We start from the raw sequence: 14,765 nt of genomic DNA on the forward strand, positions 1-14,765 counted from the left end.
AGAATTATGAAACTGAATGTAGGTACACTTCCCTTGACGTCCAATGACAATTAGTTTAATTTCCTGAATTCATTTATATCATCTTAACCAATTCCTTCTGGAAATATTTTTTTAGGTCCGCTACTTGGACAGGTTTCTTCATTCTTCAATATGTACAACACCTGGGCCATTTCACTTTATTGTTTCCCATGTCTGGGCTAACATGCACCTATTTTGAGAATGGGAAAATAGTGTATACATAAATGAGGAAAATCGTACCAAGCTCCATCCTTACTTTGATTTCATCTGAAACAATCAGCTGCCATCCCACACTGACAGTTAACCCTTCTTATATTCGTTGCTAAATGATTTAGCAATAAGTTCACCAACATGGTAGATAGCCCCAAAATGGAAAAGGGGTCTCTCAGGTTCTTAAGTAACGTTGGCTCAGTGTCCACTTGAATCCAGTGGCCGGTTTATGAAAAAGCATTAGGAGCAACATTCTGGGGTCCTGTGTGCTAACGTCGCCACCTGCCGCTCACTCCAGGTACAAACTGCCGTACCTCAAGCCAAAGGCTGCAGACGCTCTGAGTAAGAAACAGACCCTTGAACCTTGGGGTAATCCCAACCCCTAGCAGGATTAAATGCCAATCGATGCCACTCCTGAATCCATAGGGCAAAGGCTGTGGGGAGGTCTTGTCGAGGTGGATAATTAGGTGATGATTCTACTTTACTGAATTGCACAAATCTAGATTTTTGTGTATGTTTTGTTCTATGCTATATCCCCAACATTTAGAATAGCACCTGACACACAGTAATTATGTAGCAAAAATATGCTAAAGAAATGAGTCCCTAAAGAAGGAGAGTAATTAATTATTCACCACACTACTTACTTAGAGACGTCACTAAAAGAAATTATTATGACTTTCTTTCTAGTAAATAAGAATATCCATATCTGAAGTTGAGCAAGAGGGGAATTAATTACAATGAAGGGAGAGGAAGAAAGAGGGAAAATTTCCAGGTGCTTGCAACAAAAGTACCAGCAATATATGATTTAAAAAATCCAGATTAAAAAGAGAAATATATATGATATGAAAGCACTAACAATAGTCCATTCTGCAGATGAGATTAGGACATCTTTTTCATTTTAACAAAATGTTTAAAAAGTGAAAGTCGTGTTTTTAAAATCATACATTTCACTTTTTACTGAGCAAATACTCAAGCTGTCATGTTCGTTCATTCATATATTATATGATACTAGCATATTTCCTTACGCTGGTATTTGGCACAGATATTGAAGGGGAATATTGACCTAGCTTTAACAAATTTGGAATAAGGTTGTTTGCTGAACAAATAATTCACTTATCAAGAATGGAATTGGTTTTCAAAGCAAATACTGTTTTTTAAAGCGCTGACCTCCTCTTTCTTTCACAGTGCTGCATGTGTTGGGAGAGCCACTAGCGCTCCTAGCCATCATGATTGGTGTGCCAAGAATGCCTAACACTGACCCTTCTTTATTTGGGCCATTTCTCAGTGTTTGGTTTGCAGCCAGGAACCTTCAGGGCTGAGGAAATGTCTCCTTCTGAGACAAACGGCAGGCTGGATTATTGTTTGCTATAAAACAGATTCCCCAAGCTGAGGGTTCCCCTCCTAGAACTCCACCAGGCTGCACCTGCAGTCGTCCAGCTGGGCCCATCTGCTGGCCCATCGCCCCCCTTACCCACCCCCTGCCCCCGCCCCAGGGAATTGGACTTAGGAAAGTGATTTGACACACTGACATTTCTTTTATTGTTTTTGTGAATAATAAAGTCTTTCAAAACTGACACAGCAGTCATGTGTCTTTTGTGAGCATCCACAAAACGGTGGCAAGTTAGCATATTAGCTTGAAATTTGGGTAAAATTTCAGGTGCCTCATAATCTTGGACAACATGATTTCATCTAGGGACAGGGATGCTCACAATTAGAAATATCCAGCGCACTCACAGTACGGTAAAGTGAATTTTTAAAAGGAAAATTCAGTGCTTCAGAGGTGATATAAATTGAAAATACCCCTTACATAGTGTAAACAGAATTTTCAGGGTAGCAAAAAAATTTAAGGGATTTTAAAATTATATTAATGTTTTAAATCCAGTTCTTTAACTAGGGTTATGTATAATTGTTATGCCAAAAGTTGGGTAAAATGGTGAGAATTTTGTAAAATTTGGAAATTCCACAATATAAATAAAAAAAAGAAAAATACCATTTGCAAGTCTTAAGAAGAGTTTCCTTCTTTCATTTAAATGGGCTTACCCACTACATTATTTCCTCACCTATTGCTTCTTAATAACATGATAAATTTTTCATTTCAAAAGTCATGATTAAATATCCACTGTCCATACTCCGACTTCTATTTTTGCTGAGGTAAAAATCTAGCAACTTTCACCCTGATTCTTAAATTTGGAGTTAAAAATTACTTCCCTGATGTTTTGAGAAGGGAGAACAAATCCTATACCTTTGTAAGTGCCACTTGACTATAGAGAATGCTATAGCATGGATAATACAGAATGGATAAATCCCAACTGAACTAGTTACAAGTTGAATGTCATGGCATTTCAAATGATGAAATGGGGAATCTAGAAGTCAAGTCTTAGGGGTTAAGAAACATAATTTCTTAAGATTTGACCTGAATTTCTATATGAATTTGAGAAAGTAATCACTCTGTTCTTTTTTTTTTTCCCCACTATTGCAAGAAATGTCATTCTTTTTCCCTCAAGGCCCAGAAATAATGTAAGAACAAAGTCTCCCTGGAAAGTTACCAGATAATGAGAGCGGAGGAAGCAAGAGCAAGAGAGTAAGAATCAAAGAGAGTGAGAAAAACTATATTTTACAGGGCTGAAACTATAGGCTTATTGTAGAAGCCTTGTCTTACCATAGCAACAAGTTCTATGACTATCTTCCTTAGAAGCAGTATTAACCGATGGATGCCTCCCTCATTTTGTAGAATGAGGGTGCAATGCAAGTTAGAGATCTCTTATTTGAAATCAGGACTATTTAAGAGGAACTTTCCTAAAGCCCTATCATTTACTCAGTTCAATAGCTCCAGTAACATGCTGTTTCTTCTCTTAGAACAAAGAAATCCCAAACGAATAATTTGCCAAATATTTCTTGAACACTTCCTCATTTACTGTTAATTCCAGCACCTCTATTTTGGAATGGTACTCTTCATCCTTTTCAAATTTCCTATTAGTAAGGAAGTTCAAAATTAAGGAAATATTTTTATATGTACCAGAACATTGTATTCAGATTGTTGATATCATGACCTTAAATCACAATACACTTACCTTCTGGGGGGTTACCCTTTGGTTTCCTGTCACATTGTCCAGTTTCAAAAGTATCACTGAAATTTAAGGTATTAAGCAATTCGAATAAGGCAATTTGGAGGTGTATATTAGATTGGAAAAGGTAGAAAAAAGTGTTCAAATAATAATATCACCAACTTCAGATCTACATGTGAGGTGAACCTGTAGACATTCCCGGTCACCAAGAGCCACCTGCTACCATCAGTATCAAGTGAGTCAGCCATGAGAAGCAGAGCACTTCTCCAGCTCAAGAAGACCTGGGGATGGTGCAGAGCAAGATTTTCCCTTGGCTGACTTTAAAAGGCAGACCCAAGGCAGGGCAGTCGGGTTGAGGCTCTGCTTCTAGCCTTATGGTTTGCACGCAGAAGGCTTGCAACATCCATATATCTTTACTTGATATATGAAAGAGAATTTTTAAAGGGGAAATATATTTTCAGTAAAAGTTTCAAAGGGTCCATTTCATCCAGACATACTTTATGATAATTCCGTTACTCCATGAGAAACACTGCCATGTTGGCACAAGCGTCCCCCTGAAACAGATCAACGACAGCTCTAAGATGAAACTCTCGTGGGGACTTTTTTTTTGCATGTCAAGGCATAGAGTCTCCTATTTTGAGATCCAAGTAATGGCCATGACAAGAATCTATTTTAGAAGTTCATTTCTGCTGCTATTAATTTTGAACCTGTGTGCAGAACCCAGACTTCTGCGATGTGCCCCAGCCTAGCGAGGTAACGAGCCTCTCACCGGTCTGCCCTGATTACCTAAAATTACCAACGTGACCTCACACTGACCTGATTAGCGCTGCTAAAAAAACCGTTTGCCTCTCTTAACCAAGTTTTCCTTTCCGCCATGAGCTGACCAAGTTCTCCTTGGAGCTGATTCAGTTTCTGGTTAGAGAGCTGTAGGTGCTCTTTCTCCACGTAGCCCTTGGACAGCAGAATCCCAAGTGCATCACTCTTCAGCTTCTCAACAGCAGAATTCCACTCCTACAAGAGAGCACTCCAGCTTATTTTACGCATCCTCCCCTTTGCAAACTCTGGTAAGACTCAGAGAACATTTAGGTGCATTGACCGTATCAGAAACGTGTCCCTATATTTTCAAATCATGACAGGGTAAATGCTCCATTCCAGGTTTGAGTACCAAGATGTGGGGGAGAGAGAGAGAGAGAGAGAGAGAGAGAGAGAGAGAGAGAGAGAGAGAGAGAGGACAAAGGCAAGAGGCCAAAAAGGAGAGGGATGATAGCAGGAAAGGGCAGCTCGGCTGGGGGGGGGGGGGGAGTGTGACTGATGGAGTGTCCGGTTGCCCCGCACACAGGCCACTTCCCCTTCCATTAATGCTGTCTGAAAATATACTCCAAAAATAGGCAACAGTGTTTTTCAGTCTCTAACTCTTTGCAACCTGTTTTCATTCATTCAAATAAAAAGAAAGTCTCTCTCCCACAATTCAATCTCATTGCCAATGTGGGCAAACGAGTACAAGAAAGGAAGAGAAATCTCCTATTTTATGGCTGGTGTTTTTGTATGTGCCTACACTTAGAACTGAAATTAAAATCTGTTATTCTTCATGAAATTAATAGCGGTTATTGTGCAGTATTCTCTCCTTCTTGACCTGAGTCTTACCTCTCAATGCTTCATTCTTAATGCTATATTAACATTTCAGGAAAAGAAAAGAGGTAGCTTTTTGCTTTCTGTTACATGAAGAAGAAAAACAGTTAAGTAGAGAAGAAAGAAAGTAAGTAAGTTGGGGTAAACTGAACATACTAACAATTTATTTAAAGGGAAATTTAAATTTCTTGCAAAAAGAACTGAAGCCAGATTCAGCTTCCTAAAGCCATGCTTATCTCTAACATGGCAGTCTTGCAAGTGAATTTTCTGGTACCTCTCTTAGCTGAGACTGGAGCGCTAAGCATAGGTTGTTTTTTAAAGCCTCAGGGATTTAGCGCCAAATTTCAAAAATTACAGTCTGACTCCATCCTGGCTTGTTCCCCAGGGCAAAATGTCCTATTATTAAGTTACATTTGTTATATTATACTGTGCAAAATAAGTATGATTCTAGTGCAGTTTACCACTACTATTTCCATTCATTCATTTCAGAAGACATACTAAATACTATGCACTTGGCATCACACTCGGATGGATGATTTGGGGGTACAAAGAAAGAATAAAATGTAGTTCTTTCCTTTAACAATATATAAACTGCTATTTTACATCATGTTCATGTATATTCATACCATCAACCATATGAAATGTATGCTGGGCCTCCAAACACATCGTGATGACTCAACTAATGGAACCAGTGACTGCAGGGGTTCTTCAGCCTGGCTACCTCAATGATGGTAACTGGGAAAAGCAGATAGTGGTTGATCATACTCTCAGCCTTCTGCGAGAATGACCAAAAGTGGGGGGAGGGTTGTTAAAAACAAATGGAGACCAGCCCTGAAAATTGCCTGGGCAGACAAGACCAGTTGAGTCATACAAACAAAGCTTAATTTAGCTTATTTTCTGAGACTGTCTTGACCTGGGTCATTTCTTGTTTACACCTCTGGAAAGTATAAGCAAAACTTGAACTTTCCCCAAGGTGGATATGAGGTAACCACTGACCAATTCCCTGTCATTTAAGAAAATTCTCATATTATGACCAATAATTGTGAAGGGTAAGCAGTCACAGCCTCCTCACTATATTAGCTGCTTTGTAATACTAGACCCTTGAGCCTTGTTCTGTATTTTAGGGTGAGTGCTCCGGTTTCCAAACTGTCTTTTTCTTGTGTGCACAATAAACTTTTACTAATTACTACTTTGGTGATTCACTGTTTTTACTTCTGGTATTTATGAACTTTTGACACTCCAAATTTCTCAGCGAGTGCAAAATCAATATTCTGAGGCATGAATATGGGCTTTGTGATTTCCCAAGCTCCTTCATTTTTTTAAAGAGCAATTTGGCCCCCACTTAATTCAGTTAATATGTGTCATGACATTCTTTCGTAAAACACTGTAAATATCCCTCCCACTTAAAAACTATTACCTTAACCTTATGAGGAAAGAGCAAATGTTTTTAAAGCAGTTAGCACAATTTCTGGCACAGGAAATAGGCATTCACTAAATCTTAGTCCCCCTTTACATTCCATCAGTTTTATCATGGTTCACTAGCACTCCCAAATTTGTTCTTCATGGGAATTTCTGTTTCTCAGCTCTAAAAATAATGGTAGTGGAAGGATTCTCCAAATGTTACTGACCAGTGTTACGTATTGATCCGTGTTGTGAATGACGTTTATGAGATAAACAAAATAAAGCAGGTTTCTTTACTGCAGGCCTTCTTGGAATCCTTAATATGTTAATGTGCTTTGAGATTCCTAGCTGGAAATGTGGTTTGAAATATTCTGGACAAACTGTTTTGATCATGAAACCATGTGTTTACTGATCATCTCAGGGGACGAATCCTCCAGTTGGAACAATGTTGGGAAATTCTGTGCTTGTGGCTAAAAGCAGATGAATCACCTAGGAGCTCACCTGCTTTCACAAGTCTGTCTATGTCTTTCCTCTTTTGTCTCTATCCCTCCAGTGACCCAACTAGTCCATCTTCTGTCTTTTGTATCCATTCTCTCATTTTCTGTTAAGATATGTGGGGTATGGGGTACCTGGGTGGCTCAGTGGTTGGGGGTCTGCCTTCAGCTCAGGGCATGATCCCAGGGTCCTGAGTTCTAGTGCTACATCTAGAACCCTTCTCCCTCTGCCTATGTCTCTGTCTTTCTTTCTGTGTCTCTCATTAATAAATAAGTAAAATTAAAAAAAAAAAAGATTTGTGGGGTATGAATCCTCAATGGACTCCAGAAGTGCTTCATGTGTTAAAACAGAATAAAGCAGGTAATTCTTTCAAAAAATTATCATTGACCAGAATCTTCTTCTTCCTTAGAGGAAGACCACTTAACCACTTGCTCATTAGAGGGGAAGGCCTAGAAAGCTAGGGAGAAGGAAATGGAAAAAGAGTTAGGACACGGAGAAGTGGGTTACTGCCATTATGTGTTCAGTCTGGACAACACAAAACCCTAAGGTGTAGGTGTCCTAACTGTCTGCAAGATAGCAGTGATTTCTCTTTCTGTATGCTAAGCACTGTGCTAAATGCTTTACATCTATCATCTCATTCACTCTTCACCACATTCCTACAAGTTAGGAACTGTTATTATCCTCATTTTACAGACAGGGTGATGGAGGTTTAAAGGGATTAAGAACTTGCCTGAATTCTCAACACCAGTAAGTGAAAGAGCCAAAATTCAAACTCAGGTAGTTGAACTCTAGACCCTGTTTCTCAATCAGTACACTGACCTCAGCACTTCAGAGAGGAGAGGTGGTGGAAAGTGTTTCTTACAGCATAGAAAGATTAAATTTATTGGCTTAGAATTACAGAGATGAAGGTTCTAAGAAACCCCGATAAGGCCTTGGAAATAGAAAAGTCTTAAAGGACCCTCAGATTTTCTGATTTAGAATCAGAAGCTTCATTGTTTCTAAATAAACAATGCTGTTACATATAGAACTGAGAATTTATAGCCCAAACTCAAGCTTAATTTTGCTTGGCGAATAGACCAAAATAATAAAACTCTTCTCTGTGAATAAGAAGGAAATACCTGTTCTCTAACAGTGTTCATAAATCTGCCTTTAGCATAAATTTTGCAAACAACATTAAAGAAAGACTTCTGGAGTAGAGCCAACTCTTTGAAAATATACTTCAACTTTGTGCTTCACATCATGTTTATAAAAAGTGGGCTATGACTTTCCAAAGAAGCTATAAAGGACCATTTTGTGGCTCGTATCTTTTCTTATTCTCCATCCCCAGTCTTCTTAATTGCATTTCACATGAACTCTGTGGGTATTAAATGAACTTGGGTCCATTCAATATTTCTATTCAATCTTCTCAGAAAATTGGTTCTGTTTTCTTTGGGCAATCCGTAGGCAGTTTCTGATGCGTTTCTATAACATTCTGATGATGTATTTCCCCAGCCATTTTTCTTAGGGGATGCATCCACCACTATTTTATTTTTAACATAAAATGTTCCAGAGTCATCTGAATCCATCACACTATTTTTAAGAAACTTAGCTGTCACTGTTGTCAGGGCTGGAGGAACCCAATGGAGAAAATCGCAGTCCGTCTTTGCTAGCCATTGCTGGCTGCCTGCTAAGTGTTAAACCTCTGACTGTGTTTCAGTCACTTAGCAATAAAATATTTCCAGTAGGTATCCCTACCAGCTGAAAGCCAAAGCCTGCCATTTCTTTGGCTTTTCAGTCTTGACAGAGATACATGCATATGTCTGACCTAGTAAAGACATGTGGCACTGTGTGTCTGGGCTCAGGGTGTCTCCTCAGGTCACTCCGTTTTTTTTCCTTTCTCACTCGCGGGTGTTAACCTTTTAAACTGTACCTTTCAGTGTTCCATCTGCTGAGGAAATTGAGCTTCTGTTGGATCCCTTGATTGAAAGGTATGTTTAAGAGGATTAATGCTGATAGACAAGAAGGTGAAAATGACTTCTTCTTGTCTTTTCTATACTCCCAGGTTAGGTCTTTGAATGAAGTCATGGACTGGCATAAAAATTATCCAGCAAGTAGATTCAAAAACTAGGAAGATTAGCTCCTCCATTTAAAAAGAAACACTATAATCACAATATGTTTATAAGCTTCTATTCATAGGAAAACTTCGCTGTAGATGAGAGGGTTTAATGACCCAACACCATGTGGTAAAATTATTTTCGTTATAAACTTGACTTCAGAATGTACTTTTTAAGTGGAAGGGGGAAGATGGACAAGAAAGAATAAAGGACGTATTTATATAAACTACTAAGAAAATACCAGCTGTGGAGATGACGGGCCAAAATCACATCTGGCTGAAGCATGTGTGGAGCTCATGTATAGTCCCCAAAAGCATGGCTATTTCCTAGGACATCTCATTAGACACAGACCATTTCTTGTTCATTCTCTAAGTCTACAGTCCCATTTGGTTCAGCACCAAGGAGAATTAACTCATTGACACAAAATCATAGAATTGTACATGATTGCATTAACAGCTGGTACAAACAAAATAAACCTGGCAATTTTAATCAGAGAATATTTGAAAGTCTGTTTTGAGCAGGGATTTCTTTTTAGAGGAAATTTTTATGCTTCTAAAGAGTGGCAGTGAGCCCCTGAAACGCTGAAACTCTGATTATGCCAAGTTGGATTGCAAACTGGGCTACGGTTTCCTCCCTTGCTCCGTTTCCAGGCATTTCTACACTGATCTACACAAAAGCAAGGATCTTACTGGAAGAGTTGGGTCCCATCCCACCGTTGGATGAGTTTAGTATCCACAGAGTTCAGTGTCCACAGGCCATTTGAACTTGGCCCTCACTGTGATGCATTTCAGCAAAGGCATTCACGGCAAACAGGAAGAACTGTGATTTTGTGTCACCTAAAGATAAAAGAAGTGTGGTGTTTAACTTCCCAGCCGTTAGACAGAGAATCATAGCTACTGAACCAGGGAGAGCTTGTGGGTAAGAGAAGAGAACTGGAGCTAGAAATATACTTTTTATTCCAAACTTAGTAAGTGATCTCAAGCAGGGCATTTTGCTTTTCCAAGCCTTACTTCTCTGCAATGCAATGCAATGCACCACCACATATATGCATCTGCTTCTCTAGTGAATCATCTATAAATTCAGGGATGAATTGGCTGTGCTTCAAATTCCCAGATTTTAGGCCCTAGCAAAACTTGAAATTTTAGCTGTATTTCCCGTAAATAACCCTAATGGGAGTGGGACTGATAGTCTATAGTAGAAATGATAGATATTACCAAAATAATTTTTGAGTAATGGTTGTTTGCTGTTTTCCTCTGTCCATTCAAATATTCCAAAAATCATAGGAAAAGCCATGATTTGGAATTTTCTTGTTTCTCTAATCCTGTTCAGTGCATGGCCACCAAGTGGAGCTTGTTGTCCAGCTGCTCAGAGCAGTGTGCTTTGCTATTAATACTGAAGCAAAATGATGTGCGGAAAAATAAATTTTTAAAATCAAATAAAATCTTAACAAACTACATTTATGAGCAAATCTTCAAAATAATGAGTAGAGCAACAATACATTTATTTTTTTCTTCCTTAGTTCAACATAGTTTTTGGGTGAAAATGTAAATACATGGAAAGTTGGGCAGACATCTTCTGAAGATTTGTTTTCAAGAATCACTATTTTTTCTTTACTGTCATGTCCTTGCTGCTTTTCTTAGATTTCTTATTCCTCTTAGTCATATTTTCTCTGAGTTGCAAAAGTAAGGAACAGAGCCAGATTTGGGGGTAGTGGTGTTTCCATTTTTAATAAAAATTAATAAAGTGTAGCTGGCCAGATTATTTGCATCTAACACAATTTGCCTACAATCAGGCAATAGCTGATTAGGTGGTCCTAGTCTATTAATGTTTTCAGAGGACTTATTGTTTAATATTCTAGAGCATCTGTTGGAGATATCTTCAGGATCTCAACATATAACTCAACCATGGGGAGAATTATTGGATTTAGATGTTCACTTCTTGTGATGATTTTCCTAAATGAAATAGGTTAAGTTGGGAAATAGGGGGAAAATTCATATATATTACTTTGACAACGAATATCAGATATAGACTAAAACAATAGCTCTTAAATCTGGCTATCAGTATCTCTTAAAAAAATTTTAAAATATGCTTTCTTACACCAATCCTATATCCACTGAATCATTATTGGTAGTGGAAGAACACGTATTTTTAAAAATCTGAAGCATTTTAAATCGGGAACAAGCAAATAATACTTATAATCTGACAAATTTTGGAACTGGACTAGAATATTCCAAAATATTTGAATGACTAGGAGCAATAGACCTATAATAGTTTCTGTGTAATTTTACCAATAAATGAGAAAAAATGATTATTTAATGAGAGGTTTTAACCTCGCAACTTTGAGTTAACTTGACTCTGTGAAATTACATTTTGTATTAATGATTTCCCATATCTAAAATTTAACTTCTGTGTTACAAATTACTCCATTCATTCAATTAGTATAGTGTTAGGCTGTAGAAAATACAATGACAAATAAAATCTTTATCCTTATACTGCTTAAATGATTAACACCAACCCATGCTGAATTTAAAACAGTCATGCCGCAAAGTTGAATATCACTAGTCCTAATTCATGGAGAGAAAATGGAGACATTTCTTTTGACTTTGTACTTTCTTCATATTATTGTGTCAGGCAAAAGAGCCACTGATTTAAAAGGGAAGCAAAAAGTAAAAAAGAAAAGAAAAGAAAAAAAGCTAAGAGAAAGTACAAAATTCATCCAGTTTTTTCCCAAATTTTTCTATACATTTATATGGTTATCTTTAACTTTACTTGAAAACTTTTAATAATCATATTTATAATATGTGTATTCTTTATTTTAGGAAAAACCTTCGCCTCTATGGTATGGAAGAAATTACTCATTTTCTAACAAAGTCTAGTCAAAGCTAGAATTTCTTCAGCTCATCTTTACACAGGTTCACTTTTCAGCTAATCAGCATGTATATGCATGAGAGTCTCATTCCATACCTTCCATATTCAATAATCTGTGAATTAGCAGCAAATGATACTGGGATGGGCACTGCATAATGCTCCTATGCTGAAGATGGTCTAATCTAAAAAGCAATATATAACAAATCTAGAATATCTAACTAATTCAAAATAGATCATTGTAAGTACAAATGGAAAATAAAACATTTTTAAGTGGAAGAAAAAATAAATTCTGATTTGTGAATCTGGGGAGACCTTTTATAGGATCTTAATTATGGGTGAGACCTTCAACTGATGAGTGTAATATGGGATTGGGGAGAAGGCAAAGGGCTGGTTTGAGCAGAAGAGACAGCTTGAGCAAGAGCATGTAAGCAAAGGTGTTGATTATTACCAAGGAGATCGAGAAGGATGATGCTGGATCATACAGAGCTAAAACTATTTCATTCCGAAAATTTTGGGGAGACTGGGTGGCTCAGTCAGTTAAGTGTCTGCCTTTGGCTCAAGTCATGATCCCAGGGCCCTGAAATTAAACCTCACATGGGGCTCCCTGCTCAGATGGGAGCCTGCTTCTCTATTTCCCTCTGCCTTGCTGCTCCCCTGCTGTTCTCTCTCCCTCTCTCTCAAATAAATAAATAAAATCTTTTTTAAAAATTTGGAAAAGTAAAAAAAAAAAATTGGAAAAGTAATTAATGTTTCTCATAGGAAATGGTGTTTGAGCTAAGACCTAAAACAAAAGGGTGGGAGTTTCCTAGGCAAAAGAGGAGTGGAGGTGGAGTGGAGAGTGAAGAGTGAGCCCGTGGGCAAACATCCAAATGAAAGCTGGGCAGTACCAGATGAGAGGAGCCAAAACCAGAGAGGTAGATTTGTGAGCAGCACTCTTTAGAGAGAATTTTTGAAAGCAGAGCACGACTCATTAAAGAGCAGTGTGGGAAATGAGAAGAGAGCTAAGGGCAAAATAGAAGGATGAGCCTGGACCCATGCAATGGCCAGAGAATAAAAAGTTTACACCAGAGAAACAGAAATAGAGAAGAAATTATAGAAGTCAAATCAGGAGGGTTGTACTAAGAAGTGTATGTGACAATCAAATGCAGTGCATCATCCTTGATTTGGGACAATTTGAAAACATTTGAAATGAGCAATAGAACAAAAAATACTATTTTGTCAATGTTAAATTTATGGGGTGTAAAACTGGATTATAACTCTAGAAGAAACCATCCTTGTCATTAGGACAACTGTTGAAATATTTGGGGTGAAAATACACAATGCTCACAACTTATTTTGAAATGATTTAAGAAAAAGTATATCTATATCTATATCTATATATATGTCACAAAATTTTAAAATTGACGAAATCTTTTCGGGCATTCATTGTGCTATTCTTTCAAATTTGCTGTGTGAAGTTTCTAAATTAAAAGTTAAGGAAGAAGAGGGGCACCTGGGGGGCTCCGTTAGTTAAGTGGCCAATACTTGATTTAGGCTCAGGTCATGATCTCAGTGTCCTAGGATTGAGCCCTACTCTATGCTCAGTGGAAAGTTTGTTTGAGGATTTCTCACCTCTCCCTCTGCTCACCCCCCTCCTTTTTCTCAAATAAATAAATAAACCTTTTTAAAAAAAAAAAAAAAGTTAAGGAAGAAGAGTTAATACAGTTAGTAACAAAAGCTAAGGAAAAAAGAAAAAGAATCTTAAGTTTAAAAAAAAAACTACAAAAACTTAATCTTTGAAAGCAATAAGAAAGGTCAATCATTGGGGGTAGTTTAAGTAAATACATCCATACAATGGAATACCCAGTAGCAAAAACATCAGAATATTGCCTATATACTAATAAAGAAAAATAACCAAGTGATAAAAACAAGATGAAGAAGGGTGAACTTAGTAGGCCATTAATGAGGTAAGGAAGGGACAAAATAAGAATATATAGTTGTATTTGTTTAGCTAACAATAAAAAAACTAGGCAGATAATATAAAAAACCAGTAACAGTAGTTAGTTTTGACATGAGGAAGGGGGATCAGGTAAGTAAAAACACAAATATTTTATTAAAGGTTTTTCTATTTCCCTTTAATATTTTTTTAACAATGGAAATATATTGGCCAAAAAGTAAATTAAATGCATTGAAAAACAAAGAAATGCAACTCACCAAATAAAATGAAAGAGAAAATGATACTCTCAGCAAATGCAAAAAAAGACATCTATAAAATTCAGTGTCCATCCATGATTTTTTTTAATCCAAAATGTAACAAAATTAGAAGCAAAAAACCAAACCAAAACAAAAAAAAAACCCTAAAAACTTAAATATCATGCTTAATGATAAAGCATTTGAATCTTTCTATTTAAAGTCAGGAACAAAACAAAAATGCCCTATACCACTGCTGCTAGTCTTCATTTTTACTGGAGGTCTTGTCCAATGCAATCAGATAAAATAAATTAATTCATTAATTAGAGATAGAAAGGATGACACATTATTGTCATTGTAGATGTACGATTTTCTACATATAAAACCAAGAGAATCTAGAAAAATAATTTAAATCAATAAGAGTTCATCAAAGTTGCTATACACAGGATCAATATAAGAAAATGACATTCACACATAGCAACAATAGTCAATTATTATAGTCAATTAAAAGATACAGATCTTGTAATAAAGATCCCATTTATAGTTCTTTATTCATTTAATCAACACTTATTTGGCAGGGTTATTCTATGCCAGGCATTCCCCTAAACACTTCATCTAGGCCAGGGGAGTCAGTAGTGGGCTGATGGGGGAGTTCCAATATTAGTGATAGTGGTGCTGTGCTATTATTTTATTTTGCTTATGACCAATACACATGATAAATCAGTACATTATCTAGGATGTTATAAGGTGATGAAGTTGTAGAATAAAGACAAATAGAACAAGGTAAGGAACCTAAGGGTTCCATGCAGGATGAGAG

At 37.1% G+C, this 14,765-nt stretch overlaps 1 protein-coding gene across 5 annotated transcripts in view; it reads right to left on the reverse strand.

The window, feature by feature from the left end:
• The window catches only part of CCDC141 (coiled-coil domain containing 141), a 195,568-nt gene that overhangs the window by 90,230 nt on the left and 90,573 nt on the right, over window positions 1–14,765 (reverse strand). For all 5 annotated transcript variants that reach the window (XM_072752066.1, XM_072752067.1, XM_072752068.1 and 2 more), the window contains one exon: window positions 4,110–4,304. In XM_072752066.1, coding sequence (XP_072608167.1) covers window positions 4,110–4,304 — 195 coding nt within the window. The remainder of the gene's footprint in view (window positions 1–4,109; window positions 4,305–14,765) is intronic.

This window comes from Vulpes vulpes, chromosome 3 (assembly GCF_048418805.1).
Source record: "Vulpes vulpes isolate BD-2025 chromosome 3, VulVul3, whole genome shotgun sequence".
NCBI classification, from domain to species: Eukaryota; Metazoa; Chordata; class Mammalia; order Carnivora; family Canidae; genus Vulpes; species Vulpes vulpes.